Source organism: Pleurodeles waltl, chromosome 9 (genome assembly GCF_031143425.1).
Source record: "Pleurodeles waltl isolate 20211129_DDA chromosome 9, aPleWal1.hap1.20221129, whole genome shotgun sequence".
Lineage (NCBI taxonomy): Eukaryota > Metazoa > Chordata > Amphibia > Caudata > Salamandridae > Pleurodeles > Pleurodeles waltl.
In genome coordinates this window covers 141,869,179-141,887,499 of record NC_090448.1, presented here as the reverse complement: position 1 = coordinate 141,887,499, position 18,321 = coordinate 141,869,179, and the positions used below count along the sequence as shown (strand labels likewise).

General features: G+C 42.9%; 1 protein-coding gene across 1 annotated transcript in view; it reads left to right on the top strand.

Moving 5' to 3' along the window:
- ACTR8 (actin related protein 8) overlaps positions 1-8,428 on the top strand; it is a 115,999-nt gene extending 107,571 nt beyond the window's left edge. The window contains exons 12-13 of the mRNA XM_069206444.1: positions 1,348-1,511; positions 7,891-8,428. Of these exons, the coding sequence (XP_069062545.1) occupies positions 1,348-1,511; positions 7,891-8,034 (308 nt within the window). The 3' untranslated portion in view covers positions 8,035-8,428. The remainder of the gene's footprint in view (positions 1-1,347; positions 1,512-7,890) is intronic.
- The last annotated feature ends 9,893 nt before the right edge of the window (positions 8,429-18,321 follow it).

Here is an 18,321-nt window from a genome sequence, read left to right as displayed (position 1 = left end):
GCCTTCCTGCAGGGTAATGTGACTCTGAGGATACTGGAAGTCCCACATGTAGAAAGGGGCCTATGACCAAAGAACGCTGCTGTTCAATGATGCCATTTCATAGCATCCCGGTTAGTTCATGTATGGCTGGGGACAGCATGGAAGACCTGTATCAATTGTGGGGAGGTCCCTCTCAGGGCTATACGTTAGAATCTGGGCCTTGAAGGCAACTTTATTGTGGAGGACTCAAATGAAAAAAGTGGTTTTAAGTGTGTTCTGGCCAACACTGCCTTATCCAGGGTGTCCTTGTGATGGGATTAAGAAATGTCTGTGGAGGATGGAAGGTACCACATCTGTAATGTAGTTGAAGAGAAATTGTTGAAAAGCATTCAAAGTAAGGTGATCTTATAGGAAAGATCTCAGCAATCCCATTGTTTTGGTTAGAGGCATGATTTCCATGTGACATTTTTGTCAAGCTGGAAGCCTGTCTTTAACAAGTGTTTTTGCTGCATCAGATAACCTTGTTTCTTTAATGGTTAGTAGCTGATGGAGGCAGTTATAAGTGAAGTACAGCATGTTGAAATGTTTTCTTGCCTGCGGATATGGGGATGAAGAGGGAACCTATCCAAGTGGGTGGATTGAAAAGATAAAGTGAGACGAATGAGAGTTTGGGGGGAGAAAAATCTGGAGGTTTACAGTGATGTTAAGCTATGGGCCTGCAGGAATTGTGCGAGGGGGTAAGCAGGGTGCTGCATCAGAAGCCCTGGTGCAGTGTCTAAAGCCCAAAGTATGGAGGGGCTTTCGATATTAGGGAGTGCTGCAATAGGTGGGATGGTAAACTGTTCTAATGGCTTGGATGACAGACAGACAGAGCTAAAACGTAACCCATAGGCTTATTGGGCGAGGCGTGATGGAAGAGGTTAAAGGGCAAGATGGCCCTTGAAGAGTGCAGGGCAAGTCTTTCAGTGTGAGAACTTGAGACTTACCGCATATGCTTACTAAAGAGACATAATCGGAGATATATATTTGTCAGCAAAAAGACTAGTGTTAAGAATTATAATCACGTCAGTAGAGGCACTGGGGTTGGCGACACTTTTAGTAGAAGTTAGTGCAGTAGTAGTAACTGCGTTTGACTGGGTTCTCCTGTAAGGTATTTTGTAATGGGAGACATGATTTATTTTAAGAAATGACTGAAAGCACCATATGGAATGATCGTCTTGTACTTAGTGAGTCATCAAATAAAAATATTTGAATTGTACACATATGTTCTGAATCATTGACCAAAAAAAAATCTCATAATTCTGTTGTTTTAAGTGGAACTGGTGTGATGGGAATGAATGACAAACTAACTAATCCATATTTTTGAAGCCTCGGAGGACACCAAAAAGAAGATGTACAGTTCTATATTAGTCGTGGGCGGAGGACTTATGTTTCAAAAGGCACAAGAGTTTCTACAACATCGAATACTCCACAAGATGCCCCCTTCCTTCAGAAGAGTTGTTGAAAATGTTGAAGTAATCACAAGACCAAAGGTATTTCTGATTTGATCTGTTCAAGGATTTGTGTTGAACCCTTCCTGCTAGACATTTTGACATTCCCATGCTATATTACTGGATCAGAACGTAGCACTCAGATCGTTTCCAGACTACTTAATTTTCCTTACTCTAAGGTAATATCTACTGTACAAAACTGTCAACTTCACAAAAACATACTTGATATCTAAAACAGTGTTGCATTAAATCTCAGACGTTCGAAAATTGATAATTGTGCAATCCACTTGTAAAGAGCAAACTGTTTCTACAGGGAGTGCAGAATTATTAGGCAAATGAGTATTTTGACCACATCATCCTCTTTATGCATGTTGTCTTACTCCAAGCTGTATAGGCTCGAAAGCCTACTACCAATTAAGCATATTAGGTGATGTGCATCTCTGTAATGAGAAGGGGTGTGGTCAAATGACATCAACACCCTATATCAGGTGTGCATAATTATTAGGCAACTTCCTTTCCTTTGGCAAAATGGGTCAAAAGAAGGACTTGACAGGCTCCGAAAAGTCAAAAATAGTGAGATATCTTGCAGAGGGATGCAGCACTCTTAAAATTGCAAAGCTTCTGAAGCGTGATCATCGAACAATCAAGCGTTTCATTCAAAATAGTCAACAGGGTCGCAAGAAGCGTGTGGAAAAACCAAGGCGCAAAATAACTGCCCATGAACTGAGAAAAGTCAAGCGTGCAGCTGCCACGATGCCACTTGCCACCAGTTTGGCCATATTTCAGAGCTGCAACATCACTGGAGTGCCCAAAAGCACAAGGTGTGCAATACTCAGAGACATGGCCAAGGTAAGAAAGGCTGAAAGACGACCACCACTGAACAAGACACACAAGCTGAAACGTCAAGACTGGGCCAATAAATATCTCAAGACTGATTTTTCTAAGGTTTTATGGACTGATGAAATGAGAGTGAGTCTTGATGGGCCAGATGGATGGGCCCGTGGCTGGATTGGTAAAGGGCAGAGAGCTCCAGTCCGACTCAGACGCCAGCAAGGTGGAGGTGGAGTACTGGTTTGGGCTGGTATCATCAAAGATGAGCTTGTGGGGCCTTTTCTGGTTGAGGATGGAGTCAAGCTCAACTCCCAGTCCTACTGCCAGTTCCTGGAAGACACCTTCTTCAAGCAGTGGTACAGGAAGAAGTCTGCATCCTTCAAGAAAAACATGATTTTCATGCAGGACAATGCTCCATCACACGCGTCCAAGTACTCCACAGCGTGGCTGGCAAGAAAGGGTATAAAAGAAGGAAATCTAATGACATGGCCTCCTTGTTCACCTGATCTGAACCCCATTGAGAACCTGTGGTCCATCATCAAATGTGAGATTTACAAGGAGGGAAAACAGTACACCTCTCTGAACAGTGTCTGGGAGGCTGTGGTTGCTGATGGTGAACAGATCAAAACACTGACAGAATCCATGGATGGCAGGCTTTTGAGTGTCCTTGCAAAGAAAGGTGGCTATATTGGTCACTGATTTGTTTTTGTTTTGTTTTTGAATGTCAGAAATGTATATTTGTGAATGTTGAGATGTTATATTGGTTTCACTGGTAATAATAAATAATTGAAATGGGTATATATTTTTTTTTTGTTAAGTTGCCTAATAATTATGCACAGTAATAGTCACCTGCACACACAGATATCCCCCTAACATAGCTAAAACTAAAAACAAACTAAAAACTACTTCCAAAAATATTCAGCTTTGATATTAATGAGTTTTTTGGGTTCATTGAGAACATGGTTGTTGTTCAATAATAAAATTAATCCTCAAAAATACAACTTGCCTAATAATTCTGCACTCCCTGTATAAACAAAACGTCTACAAAATATATAAGATTATAAGCAAATAAACCTTCCTGGACAACGCTGTTTTGTGTCAATCAGATGATACTTTGAATGTGTCCTCCATGCCAACTTCAGTGAGAGGGTTGCTTGTCAAACCTTTGTTTTAAATTTTGAATCCTTTGGAAACCATAATATTGTTTTTTTGTGAACGAACGGAATGCCATGTTTAATTCCCTCAATGTTGTTTGAATGTTTCAGCTGAAAATGAACACCCCTAATGTGACATCAGCTTCTTCCTCCAGCATCCTTCAAATGACTGTTATTCTAGGCGTGTTAATAAATGGAGAATGGCTAAAAGAGAACAATACAAAACCTAAAACCACTCACATTTTCCATTCAAAATGATGAAATGATCATATTTGTAAAACAAGTCATACATGCATCGAAGTAGATGACCGAAAAAAAAACCTCCAGGGTTCAGTTATCAAGATTACCACAAAAGTGGTAACTAGACATGGGTACGTTGGTCGCTGTGCCACATAATCCAAGCTGTACTTCACTGGCAAGGCCTAAGAAGGCCAAAACCGGTCTGAGGTTGCTCGTGGTCTCCTCTGGAAGGGGCCTTTTTGCCTGGCAATTCAGGATGAACTGTTCCCATGAGGAGCAGGGTCCAGGCTGATATGCATAAGGTAGGCCTCTGTCGAAAGTGGCACTGTGGGTATAAAATGATGGGGTTGAATGCTAATCAGAGCGATTGTGAGTGATTGGTCTATTTGAAGCATTCCTCCCACCCCCTTTTGTGTGTTTAGGGGCCATACAGTGTCAGATGGATCCTCCTGGCGTTCATTAACATGTGGGCTTGGAGGTGGGTGCATTCACGAACCAAAGAGAATTTTGGAATGCCCCTGTTAAGGCACTAATGGTGCAGGAAGATCTTGTCTGTCAGTATCTGTTTAGCAGGACCAATGAAGTTGGGTATGTTTGTAGGTGCATCCACCCTCATGGGGATTTTAAGGAGGAATGGTCAGATTGTCGTCTGCATGCAAACAATGCAGTTGGTAATTTGTGTTTCTGAGATATGGCTACTCTGCAGGAGCTAACTGGTTCATTTAGCTTGTGTGGAGCCATATTTTTAGGTTGAGCCTCTAGACAGCACATGTGCTGTCTTTTTGCAAGATATATTGTGGCTTACAAACAACTTGGAGGGACCTGACCACACCTGTTGCTCACCCATTGCCTGGCTTTCCTCGTCACTTGTTTGCCTGCTTCCTATTGGTGCGCCAGCTTGTCAGTCTTGCACTTTCCCCTCGCATAGGGCATTGCCTCTTTACCGTTGCTTGGATTTGCTGGCCATTGCTTCTTTTTCAGGCTCTAATTCTTTCATTTCACATGAAGCACTCCATGAGAACGCGTGTATTTCAAACTGTTTTCGTTGTGTTCTTTTCTGTCTGTGTTCAGCCTGCTTCTCTGCACCATTCCCTATTGTCTCCCTGTGTCCTCCGTTTTGCTTACCACCCACTTTTGCCCTCCTTCTCTCTCTCTTTTGCTCTTTTCTCTAAGCCCTGTATTGCGTTCCCTGTCCAATTTGCCCTCCTCTTTGATGCTTTCTCCTACCTCCAACCCTCATCATGTTGCTTCTCTGTTCCTCTGCATTCCCTGAGTTTTTTAACCATAAGACAGTCTTCCCCATTGCAGTTACTTTTGTGCATGTGGCCATTGAAGTGAAGGTGCTCTCAGTGCAGCTCCCTTATATCATCTTCTATAACAAGTTAGTATTTCGGACTCGGATCCTTTATCCCAAACAAGGCTTCGCCCTTCCACGTAGGGAAGTCTGTTATGCTCCCTGCGCGCTTCTGTATGCCACATTCATCTAAGTAGGAGATGTTTCACTGGTTGGATCCCTGGGAGTCCTACGTTTTTTCGGTCGAGCGCACAAGCCTGACATGTAATCTATCTGTGAGCTTGGTTTTAACCACGCCCACTGCACGCCCATCACTATCACTCGTTCGTGGGCTTGCCTTTCAAAAATCCTTTGTTATCGTTGGTGAATACTTTGTTTGTCCCTCCTTGGGGCAGTTTTGTTACCGCCTTGGCCACGAACCTTGTTACCTGGATAATTGCACATTTGCTAATACGTTTGACTGCGAGCAAACTTTTTTTCTTTTGTGTCTCTCCTTCACACTCATGCTCATGGTGGCTGTGGCGCATTGAATTGCCTTGCTTATGTCAACTGTTTTACTTTTCATTTTCAATTTATGTGGCAAAAAAAAGTCCAGGCAGGAATTTACAACGCTAATAGCTCTATCTCCAGCAAACGTAAGACCCATTGCATTGCAAATGCTTGTTATATTGATTGTACTAAGGAGCACTGAGTGTATGACTGGCTTTTTGTTTAATTTTTCCAATGCAAAGAAGGGCAAGGCCATTTAAAAAATGGACCAAGATAGATTGTCCTATGCGTCAAGATGTGCTATGCCTTGGGCAAGAAGGAGCACCTGAGGGTCTACAGGATCAGTCTTCCAAAAGCCACAATTGCTCTACAGCTTTATCTAGTGGTGTTCAAGTTCTGTACACCTACCTGGCTGCTACATGTGCATCCTTTCACACCTTGACTATGTACTATAGATTAAACTCTTGCTCCTGCATTCACAAGGCATGGACTCTCTGGTTAGCAGTATCTGTCAGGAGAATAAGCTAATAACTTTTGGTAATACAATTTCTAGCGGATACTCTATGTAACTGTAGATTACTCTCATACTGTCACTGACTCTCCGCTTATAAGGGCATTCAGTACTTGGCTGTAAACTGACATCAGAACAGAGGGGTGGCCTGGCTTGCACATTATTCCCAGAGATGGAAAGGCAAACCAGCGGAGGTAGTTGGAAACATCTATGGGCATGAATGAGCAATTACTTAAACGTTTGGTGCTCCGGGCTGGCACCTAGGGGGGCGGTTTAAAGGTTTGAAATGTATGATTTGATAGTATGCACCAGAAAGAGCGTTACCAAAGGTAAGTAAATTTCTCTTTACTGCTTGCTTTTTAGAGACAAAGGCCCTCATTATGACCCTGGCGGTATTGCACCGCCAGGGCCAACGGGGGCGGGAGCACCGCTGACAGGCCGGCAGTGCTCCCTTGGGCATTCTGACCGCGGCGCTTTGGCCGCGGTCAGAAATGGAAAACCGGCGGTCTCCCGCCGGTTTTCCGTTGCCCATTTGAATCCCCCATGGCGGCGCAGCTCGCTGCGCCGCCATGGGGGATTCTGACACCCCCTACCGCCATCCTGTTCCTGGCGGTTCGCCCGCCAGGAACAGGATGGCGGTAGGGGGTGTCGCGGGCCCCTGGGGGCCCCTGCAGTGCCCATGCCAATGGCATGGGCACTGCAGGGGCCCCCGTAAGAGGGCCCCGCTAGTATTTCATTGTCTGCATAGCAGACAGTGAAATACGCGACGGGTGCAGTAGCACCCGTCGCACCTTCCCACTCCGCCGGCTCGATTACGAGCCGGCTTCATGGTGGGAAGGTCGTTTTCCCCTGGGCTGGCGGGCGGCCTTTCGGCGGCCGCCCGCCAGCCCAGGGGAAAAGTCAAAATACCCGCCGCGGTCTTGCGACCGCGGTACGGTATTTTGACGGCGGGACTTTGGCGGGCGGCCTCCGCCGCCCGCCAAGGTCCGAATGAGGGCCAAAGTCCCTTTGTGATGTTTTTAGTTAAGGATTTATTTTGACTGCTGGATTTCTTGAATTATTTCACAAAAGCATTCTACAGGCAACTAATTCTGGCTCAATAATTTTAAAAATGTATCTCAACAACCCAGACATTCAAAGATATTTTATTGCAATGTTTATGAATTTAGAGAGAATATGCTGGATGAAGGAGGATTACAAGCAAGTGGGTTGTCCTTTGCCGCTAGTTATAGGTGCACTGGACCAAAAGGCTGTTACTCACATATGGTTAGTCTGTGGAGGATTTCATTATGGCCATCAGGTTGAGGTCAAATGTCGTTCCTTTCATGCACAGTGGACACAATAAACCTTTTGAAATAAAGCGTGCAGTTGTCCAAGCCCAAAACTAGGTTAGGCACATACAGGATGCAAACCTACAGCTGGCAAACAGAAGATTAAAGCTTCATAATGTTTTCCTTTGCAGTCATTGGATTCGATTCCGAATTCATAAACATCCCACTAAGCTCTCCGTGTTACAAGAACATGACATTTGCCATGGCCGTCCTTCTAGACTGCAGAGTCATCCAGGGGGGCTTAAAAGGCACAGCAACCTAATTTTGTGTCTTGACTGCAGTGGGTCTCCCTTCTGCATGCTTTGTATTTAGTTTTTCAGTTTACAAAAGATGCAGTGGGAAATTCTAAAGCATGGTGCTTATGCATTGTCAGTTCAATTGGCTGTCTTCTAAAAAGCAATGTACATTCAGGCAGGCATGTGTTTATTTTTCTGTGAGAGCGATTGTTTTGTAACCAAACCAGAAATATTGTCGACTACTGAAGAGAGAGATATTAGTTTGGTGATTACTTTTTTCCAAGAAATGTCCATACTCTTTGTCATTTGGCTTTATGTTTGTGTAATTGTTGCAGGATATGGATCCGCGATTAATTGCATGGAAGGGAGGTGCGGTTTTAGCTTGCCTGGACACAACACAAGAACTTTGGATATATCAGCGAGAATGGCAACGTTTTGGAGTCCGAATGTTGCGTGAGAGAGCTGCTTTCATGTGGTGATCAAGTAAGACTGAGCCATCACTGGAAGAAAGCTTCCAAGACACCGCAATGCATCTTTTTCCCAATACAACATTACATTTGCAAACCGTGTACAGTTGTAAACACCAATTTGCTTCAGACCGAGATAACCTTCAGCGGCTTATAGAATGCTTCCATTCAGTGTACTAAATTGGGGCACTTGAACAGCTTGGTTATTTGTGTTACCACTCAATGGTATTGCTTTCTTACCTCTATAGAAGCTAAATAAATGGCTGCACAGGATAAGAGAAGAAAAGATGCACGCCCTTCCAGCAAAACAAATAGAATATGGTCTACATTTAATCTGTTTTGCCAGCTATAAATCAGTTGTGTAAGAGTCATTTGTATTTATGAATAAATTGTTTATATAAATGTAGGTATGATTGAGGTTTGCTTTAATTTTTTTGTGCTTTTCAAAATTATTATGGAAAACAGGTGTACAATAATTTTGAGGGGATGGCAGTTCAATAGCTATGATGCCTAATGATAGAACACTGATTTTATAAGCACACATTTGTAAAGGTAGAGACTGTGGTAAATGCATGCACGGAATGCTGGCTGGATGGGTTTCTAGGTGGGCAAAGTGTGAGCTATTATTGATGACTGATGTAACGTTTCTTTTTGCTCAGTAAAAATAAGAGAATGGGTTGTACTGATAGCATGTATGATGTGGTGTTCTCACCAATTCCCATCTGGTAAGGAATGACTTCACCAGAGGCATGCCCAGAATGAATAGTGATGTTACTTTAGATATTTTGCTAGGCGGTACTCTGTGGGAATCCCCACCCATATGTCATTGAGTATAGAAATAGATCAACAAGTTGAATACTTCGGAGTGACTAACAGAAACCCTGTTTTGTGAGATTGAGTTTTGAGTGATGATCAGACATCAATCTTTGGACTTTCTCAAAGCTGTCAGAATACAGCGAAATAGCATCTGAGAATGAGCCTTAAAGTGGACCTGGATATCGTCAGTTTATTGATGATACAGTATCCCTGAATTCCTGTGGAAAGCATGAATGGTTACAAATAAAAATGAAACCGTGTTGGTTATAATATGGAACCTTGGGAAGCCCCTTGTTGCAGACTGACATTACTGGATAAAGATGCCTTTTTTAACTGTTTGTGTTTATTTTGAAAAATGGGTGAACTATTTTATCTCTACTCTGATGCTTGTTCTTTCTTCCAGGATATTGAGTAGTGAGTGGCAGTAGTGAAGGTTGCAGATAGATTTAGAAGCACAAATAGATATGAGTTACCTTAGCCAATGGATGAAGTCTTGTAGTAAAGTTGTCTTGATGCTCCACCCCTGCCTGAATACAGATTGAAAATAATCTAGGAAGTTGTTGGTCTGAATATGATGAGATAGTTGATGCTTTGCCAGCTTCCCTGCAAAAAGTAGCCCTTATAAAAAGTGAAAGTCGGTAAGGTCAGGAAACACAACTTGCAAAGTAATGATTTCACTAGAGTGGCCTAGTAGGGTAGAATGTGTTTGGGCAACTGCTTAAAAAATGTCCCCAGACACCGCTTCAGTAAAGTGGGTTGAGGATTTCGCTTTGCCTTAAATTTTGAGCAATTCACGCTCCCCAGATTTCAGTAAAATGAGGCCAGGCCACCTTAGCTTTTCTATGCAAGTTGCAATTGACTAGGAAGTCAAATGTTGCAGTATTTGAAAATTCAATGGACTTCACCTTCTCAGTCTAGAACTTCACAAATCATCACATTTGAACTCCCTGCCAACAGGTGATGGTGTAGTGTAGTTACTAGATTGTTGAACTACTTTCAACAGATGGTGTTGGCGATTTTTTTGGAGTTGCCCAAAGGCAATTTGAAGTGGATGGACTTTTCCATGTAAATACGATTTTAATTGCTCCTTTTGGCGACCTTATGTTGAGGCGTTTTAGTGGCGGTTGATATTGTCTCCATTTAGTCTCAAGTCTTCCCAAGGAGTTTTGTTCTTCATATAGACCTTGAAAGAACCAATGAGCAGATAGCTTTGGTCTTTTCCTTTTTCCTTTGCAGAGGAGTGCAGTCGTCAACAAATTCCTTCATGACATAGTTATAATTAACTGGAGATGCCAATGACCTGAAACTAGACTCCCCTTTTTGTTGGCTGCTCTTTTTACAGTAGTCAGAGTCTAAAATGAAAGGAATCTGAAGATGCTTGGGCCAGTCAATAAAGATGTGGCCCATAGGGAATACCTAGAAGTAAAAAGGCCCACCTCTACAATTAAATTTGTCCTGTCAGCAAAGTACCTGCATCAATGTACACACATTTTTTCTAGAGCTGGTAAGGGACCACACGAAGGCCCTCTCACCGAAACAAGAATACAAATGGGGTAAAGTAACCCTCCTCAGAATGCCATGTGCTTGATGGAGATCCCATCCGAGTAATAAAAGGTAATGTCCAGAAGTGGTTTACCCAAAGCCCATTCGCTCTCCCTCTGCTACTACTTTAACATCTTTGAAGAATTTGTAATGTGTGCCCCTTCAGATGGCTAAAGCTGTATGTAGCCCAACCCAGAAAGGAATTGTGTAGAACAAAGTTGCCTACTTTAGAACGGAGATTAATCATGCACAATTCTTTACAGTTTATTAGTTGGAAAATAGTTTTAAAGATAATAGCCAGTGCAAAATGAAAAATAGTGCTAAAAGAAGGGAAGTGAATTTTTAAGTGCTGGTACTTACCATCCCAGAGTACCTGTTTGCTACTGAGAATTGCTGGTACTCTCTAATTTAAATCATTGCACGCCTGCTGAGAGTGCTGGCGTTCTCTCTTTCATGTTAAAGAAATAATGGTACTCAATACAGAATGACCCCTCCGTATTTAAAGGACTGGGATAGCTGAGGACTTAATGAGGGGAGTGCTCACTGAACTACTCCATATTCCTTTCTCATTTGGTCTCGCCAGGTCTGCTCTCATGTCTTTCGCTAGGTGTGCATTATATAAATAGTAGAAGTGGGCAAGTCAGTAAAGGTTCCAGTCATACTCGAACCAGATGTCTTACTTTGACTCCTTGGACTAGAAAACCAAAATTGATCCCAGCTTCAATGTGATTTTTGCCCAGCACCCACCCTCCCACCCCATTCTTATAGACCCACTCCACCCCCCATCCCCTTTCCAAAATCAACAGAAGAGGAGCTGTACAGCTCTCAGGTTGCTGTCTTATTACATTTTTGATTGCCCTACTCCTCCCCGGGGTCATATGGGTGGAGAATGAGGTTACCGTTGCGTGCTGTTAAAGTGCCGAGAGTGCCATTAGGATATTAATTCATTAAGCAGTCTGTTTTGTGGTAGGGCAGTTTGAAGATTCACAGCATTCTATCCCTTTCCCAGCACATTCCAAATTTACACTCAAATATATATATTTTTTTATAGGCAAAAATAAAAATCAATGTGATATTTCACTAAGTTGATCAGTTTGTAAGGGCAAATAGAAGCTTATCTGTGAGTATGTGCATGAAGATCCAACTAGTCGATTAGCAAATAACAACAGAAAAAGTAATTAGAATACATCCCAAACCTCTCCTAAAAAACAGGGAAATGAATTATTGTAACAACCTTCTAGTGGTACTGATAATAATATTGGGCAGGTCTTCAATATGGGGAAGGCGTGCTACTCCCAGCTCTCTGTTATGCTTAACACACTTCTGCTTCCCAAGGTACTTGTGGGATGATCTCACATTCCTAATGAGTCCGTCTTTTTCCCACCATCACCCCAATCAGGAGAAACCGCATGTCATATAGTGCTCATTTGTCATGGAACTGTGGGTCTGAACCTATATATGCTCCATTTCACTGATGCCTCCCATTTTCTCCTTCCACCGTTTGTTAGTGGCAGCTGAGCTAGATTGCCTAGAAAAAGTGATACATCGCTACCCCCTGTACATAGCTGTGGAGGAATATAAATGTGTCACTGATAAATAGAGGCTCTTGAGCTGTAAGTATTCACTAAAAGAGCATCTTGCATAGCAGGCAAAAAAAGGCAAACCTGGTGGGGTCATAGTTTTGAGTAGTTTGCAAACCCTTTAACAGATTGAATACGACTGATCTGGTAGGGAAGGGAATTCCATAGGACTCTGACCACTTTACCACTGCTAACCAGTGCTAAAGTGCAGGTGCTCTCTCCCTAAAACATGTTTTATTGGTGTATACCTAATTGCAATATTTAATTTACTTATAAGTCCATAGTAAATTACACTACATGTGCCCAGGACCCGTAAATTAAATGCTACTAGTGGGCTTCCAGCACTGACTGTGCACCCAATTAAGTAGCACTTTAAAACATGTCCTACGCCTGCCATTGCAGCCTAAATGCAGTGTTGCACCTCAATGTCGACTTGACATTTAAAACACCTTGCCAATATTGTGCACCATATTAAGTAGCACTTTAAAACATGTCCTAGGCCTGCCATTGCAGCCTAAATGCAGTGTTACACTTCAATGTCGACTTGGCATTTAAAACACCTTGCCAATATGTAAACTCACCTTTTATTTCATATATGCTATCCTTAAGGTACGCCCTAAGTAGCCCATAGGGCAGAGTACTATGTCATTAAAAGGTACTATGTACTTTTACATGCCCTGGTGGTGAAATACTCTCAAATTCGTTTTTCACTACTTTGAGGCCTATCCCTCCCATAGTATAACATTGGAGATTCCTTATTACATTTAATAAGCTGTAATTCCTGATTAGGAAGGACTAGGTCTGTCATGTAGTACCTATGGAATCGTGCTGAGAGATCCTCTTTAATGGTAAAGTTGAATTTATTGTTACAATTTTGATATGCCACATTTGGAAAGTTGGCATTTTTCTACTCTTAGCCCTTTGTGTCTGCAGCCAGTCTCCAATACACATCTGTTTGGAGGAGGGGAGTGACAGCTGGACTTGTGCATTTCCTCTAGATAGCCACACACAAAGGCACCTTAGGTGTGATTGATGGGCCATCAACATCCTGATAGGCCATCCTGGGTAGGATGGGAGGAAGGAGCTGGCCGCAGCATCACACACTTAAATAGGCTGTATCCTGACCCCTCACAAAGCACTGCATACTCCCCTGCAGTGAGTCTGGAGCCAGAACAAGAAGGGGGGTCCTATGTACACATCCACCCTACTCCAGTCCAATGCACCCAACTTCAAATCACCTTAATTTACCCCACTTCAAACCTGTCCACCCCTTTCCAGTCAGTCCACCCCACACCAATCCAATCCACCTCATTCTGATCCAGTGCAGCCCAAACTAGTCCAACTCCCACCCCATTTCAATCCACCCAACTTTAATCCAGTCCACCCACCCCTCTCAAATCCACCATACACCACTCCAGTCGACCCCACTCTATACCAGTCCGATCCACCCCATCCCAGTTCAGTCCATCCAAACCACCCCACTCCAATCCACCCCTCTCCATTTTAATCCAACTCACTGCAGTCCAATGTATTCCACCCCATTCCAGTCCAATCCACCCACCCCTCTCCACCCCACCCCACCCTAATCACTCCAATCCAAACCACCCACCCAATCCAATCTAATGCACTCCACTCAAATCTACCCCATTCAAATACCACCTCACGCCATTTCAATCCAATCCAGTCCACCCCACTCTACTCCAGTCCAATCCACCCTACTACCTCAATCCACTCCACCCTTTTCCACTCCATTGCACTTTACAACACACTCTGCCACTGAACTCCACTCCCCTCTACTCAACTCTACAACACTCTACTCCCCCACTCCACTCTACAACACTCCACGCCACTAAACTTTAGCCCTGGGTACAGCAGCCACATTGGTGTACAACAAAGAAAAGAACATTGCCAAAGCCAATAGATCTTGTATAGACGAGACCTGTTGGTTTTGCCAATGCCTGTTTATTTTTTATCGTCAAGGGTTTGCAAGTGTAAGCCCCAGCAGTGATTGTTTAGTTTACACGGAAAGAGAGTGGCACACATGTAAGTTAAGAAACAAATGTCATTGCAAAATAATACCATGCATTAGCAATGACTCCCTGACCCCTGAGTAAAATTCAACCTAGCGCATCCATAGAAAGTCCTAAACAAATAAACCAAACTTCATCAAGGTGAAGTATGGAATCCAGAGGCTCTCTGAGAAATTTGGCATCTAGCATATTTTGTACTCTCTTCAATTTGGTTTTCCGGCCCAGGCACTGTATTACCTACACACAGTTTTCTTTTAGTGTTATTGCCGGTGTCACAGTGTTAGAAATGGGGTCTTTGGTTGACAGTCAGGTTACCCCCGTCCAAGCAAGGACCCTCACTCTAGTCAGGGTAAGTCACACACAATCCAACTTATTCTGTGCCCACCCTCTGGTAGCTTGGCACTGAGCAGTCAGGCTTAACTTAGAAGGCAATGTGTAAAGTATTTGTGCAATAACTCATGCAATAACACAGTATAGCACCACAAAAATACACCAAACAGTGTTTAGAAAAATATAATATTTATCTGGATAAATGCAGGTCAAAACGATTAAGATTCAATAAGTACACGTTGAAATATCACACAGAAAATGATATAAAGAGTCTTTAGTTCTTAAAACAACAAATGTCTCTTGCAAGCACAAAGTACCTGGTTTGCATTCAGATTTTCCACAAGGGACCACAGAGGAGAAGTTGTGTGGAAAACGGGGAAGTGTGCATCGATTATTTTTTTTTTATTTTTTTTTTTTTTTTTTTTCGGCGCACACAGATGATGCATTGTTGAGTTTTCACGCAGGGCAGGCTTTGCGTCGATTTCCCGCACGTAGATTGGGATTCTCTTCGGGTTGCGGGGTTTTCGGACGCCCCGGGTATGATGCGTTGAAATCCTGGGCGTGCAGGACGAAGTTACAGGGGCTGCGTCGATCCGGTGGGCGATGCGTGTAAAGTTCTGCTGCACGGCAGGCGCTGCGTTGATTCCTCTCAGGAAGTCAGGCTATGTTGTTCTGGCTCGGCTTTGTGTCGATTCTGTGGGCCGTGCGTCGAAGTTCCCGTCGCAACGCTGGCGCTGCATCGATCTCCACTTCGGGGAGCCAGGCTGCGTTGTTCTGGTTCTGTGTGCAGTGATTTTCCCACCGTGATGCAGGCTGTGCGTCGTTTCTTGCAGGCTGTGCGTCGAATTTTCACTACACAAGGAGTTATTTTGCAGAATGAAGTCTTTTTGGTCCTGAGACTTCAAGGAACAGGAGGCAAGCTGTGTCCAAGCCCTTGGAGAGCACTTCTCAGCAGAGCCAGAGGACTGCAAGACAGCAGGGCAGCAGTGCTTTGCAAAAAAGCAGTCAGGTGAGTCCTTTCGGTAGCCACGCAGTTCCTCTTGGCAGGTTGCAGGTTCTGGTTCAGGGTTTCTTCTCCAGTGGTATCTTGTCCAGAAGTGTCTGAGTTGGTAGGGTCAGAGACCATGCTTAAATACCCAAATGCAAATGTGCCTTTGAAGTGGGGGGGACTTCAAAGAGTGGCTTAGAAGTGCACAAGGTCCCCTTTCAGTTCCATCCTGTCTGCCAGGGTCCCAGTAGGGGATGTGGCAGACCTTTGTGTGAGGGCAGGCTACTGTCCTTTGACATGTAAGTGTCAGGCCCTCCACCCCACCATCCCCGGAAGACTCATTCAGTATGTAGATGTGTGCAAGTGTGACTGAGCATCCTGTGTTTGGGGTTTGTCTGAGTGGAATGCACAAGGGAGCTGTCAACTAACTCAGCCAGACGTGGATTGTAAGGCACATACGTTTTTAAGTGTAGATAAATGCTCACTTTATAAAAGTAACATTTCTAAAATAGTAATACAAAGTCCAACTTCACCAATAAGCAGGATTTTCTATTACCATTCTGGCCATACTAAATATGACCTGGCTACTCCTTTCAGATCAGGATCTACCACTCAAACAGTATATGAGGGTAGCCCTAATGTTATCATATGAAAGATGCAGGCCTCACAGTAGTGTCAAACGAATTTAGGAGTTTTACACGAGGACATACAGATCACATGTTCATGCCCTGCCTTTTACCTATATAGCACCCTGCCCTCTGGGCTACCTACAGCCTACCTTAGGGGTGACTTATATGTAGAAAAAGGGAAGTTTAAGGCTTGGCAGTTACTTTTAAATGCCAAGTTGAAGTGGCAGTGACACTGCACACACAGGCCCTGCTGTGGCAGGCCTGAGACATGGTTAGGGGGCTACTTATGTGGGTGGCACAATCAGTGCTTCAGCCCACTAGTAGCATTTAATTTACAGGCCCTGGGGACTTACAAGTAAATTAAATAAGCCAATTGGCTATGAGCCAATGTCACCATGTTTTAAGGAGAGAGCATATGCACTTTAGCACTGATTAGCAGTGCTAAAGTGCGCAGAGTCCTAAAGCCAGCAAAAATGAGGTCAGAAAAAGAGGAGGAGGAAGGCAAAATGTTTGGGATGACCCTGCAGAAAGGCCATTTTCAACACACAAGTACAGATTTTTGTGAGCAGAAAAGCTGCCCCGTATTTTAATTTGCCAGTGGTAAATTACACAGTGCTTTGTGTTTGCACTATATCCCCCAAAATATCATGTTTCATCGTTCACATTGGTGTTTCAATCAATAAAAGTTTTTGTCCCTTACGACCACTTTCTGCTTTTAGTGATGACAAATTCAAATACCACTGACACCTGTGGTGGAAACATAGCTGTGAACTGTTTACGTGATACAGATCCCGGAATATAAATAAGGCCCAGCAGCAAATGTTCTCTTTGAGTCAGCTCTTCTGCTCTAAATGAAGGTCACCCACAAAGCGACTGCATTTGTTCTAAAACTGCTTTCTGTTTTTGCAAATATAGTCCATTTTTTTTATTGTACATTTCTTGGCACTGGACAGTGGGTTGCGTGAAACAGTGTGGAGATCTTTACAAAAACATCAATGTCTTTCATTAGACAATATTTGAGCGTTTATTGAACAATTTGGAAGATTTCCTTTTCGGTTTATTTCAGAAAAATAGACGAACGTATTTTTGCAGAGAGCCCTGACTTATCAAGTTACTGCAAACAAAAAGGTTAAGTGCGAGTGGGAATATGTTTTCTGAGCTATCTGCATCCGTGTGGTTTGTCTTGGTTTCAGCAGGAGATCCAATCTTGAGGTTGCTTCTGCCACTTGAGCTGAGAAAGATGATTTTATCCGCCATTTCTTTCTGGGTGACAAGCCACTGTACCTGGCCCATGTCAGCAACCTTCCTTTTCTGCCACAATCTAAAATGACATCTGCTTTGCAGTATTCGTGAAGAAAGTAAGCAAAAGACAGGACAGTTTTTAGAAAAGGAGTGCTTTCTTTCGGATATGTCAGAAGCACTCTAACCGGTGGATGCAGTTCTGTCTCGTTAATCAGAAATGGCATAATGGCACCTGTTGAAAGTAAAAACCAAAAACGTTAAAATCGTATTTAAAAAGTCATTAAAACCACTTTATCTTTGAAAGACATAAAATAAATTCATTTTAGCAAACTGTTTTATATCTCTACTTTAAAAACAACTACCAAACGAATGCTAAAATAATGTAAAAGACTTGTTGAATTACACCAGACCTCATAGTATATGTTTGAAGATTGTACATGAAAGGATGGCTGTGGGGTTCTAGTAACCAAAGTTATTTTATTCATTTGCATACATCAGGAAAGCACATGGGCAAGACTTGAAGGTGATAAGTTCTTCGATTATTTTAGGTTTTGTGGTTTTTAGGCATAATTTCAGTAACTGCTGTCCCCAATATGATGAAGTCAACAGAGTTTGGAAGTTGCAGGAACAAACCAGGGCAATCGCATGCCCTAAAATCAGGACATGGGTAGCTTACAAAAATTAGTATTTGTTGAAGCAACAATGATCATGCTGTAAGTGAAAACTCTTTACCACTGGTAAGTGACTATATAGTACAACAATACAAAATTACCCCAGTGATGTTGGTTTGACTAACTGGGTGCCATCAATCGTGCTATTATGGTTCCAAACATTTGTGGTTGTGAGAAGTTTTGAAAGATTTTATTTGACTTCTTGATATTAAAGAAACTTTAGTCCCTTTATACAGAGCCATGTCATTATATAGGCTCACTATTCAGCAGTACCACCAAATTTCCGTTTGTTCTTTTTAACAGAATGAGTTCATATCTTAACTAATAGCAAGGTGGAACAATTGCATGTAACCCTCTATACGTAGGGCCACTGGAACTATGCAGCTGGGGTTCCCTATATTATGCGGCTAAAAAGTCAAATTTTGCGGTACAATGCAGCATATTTTGTGATAGTAATACTTCACTATTTTC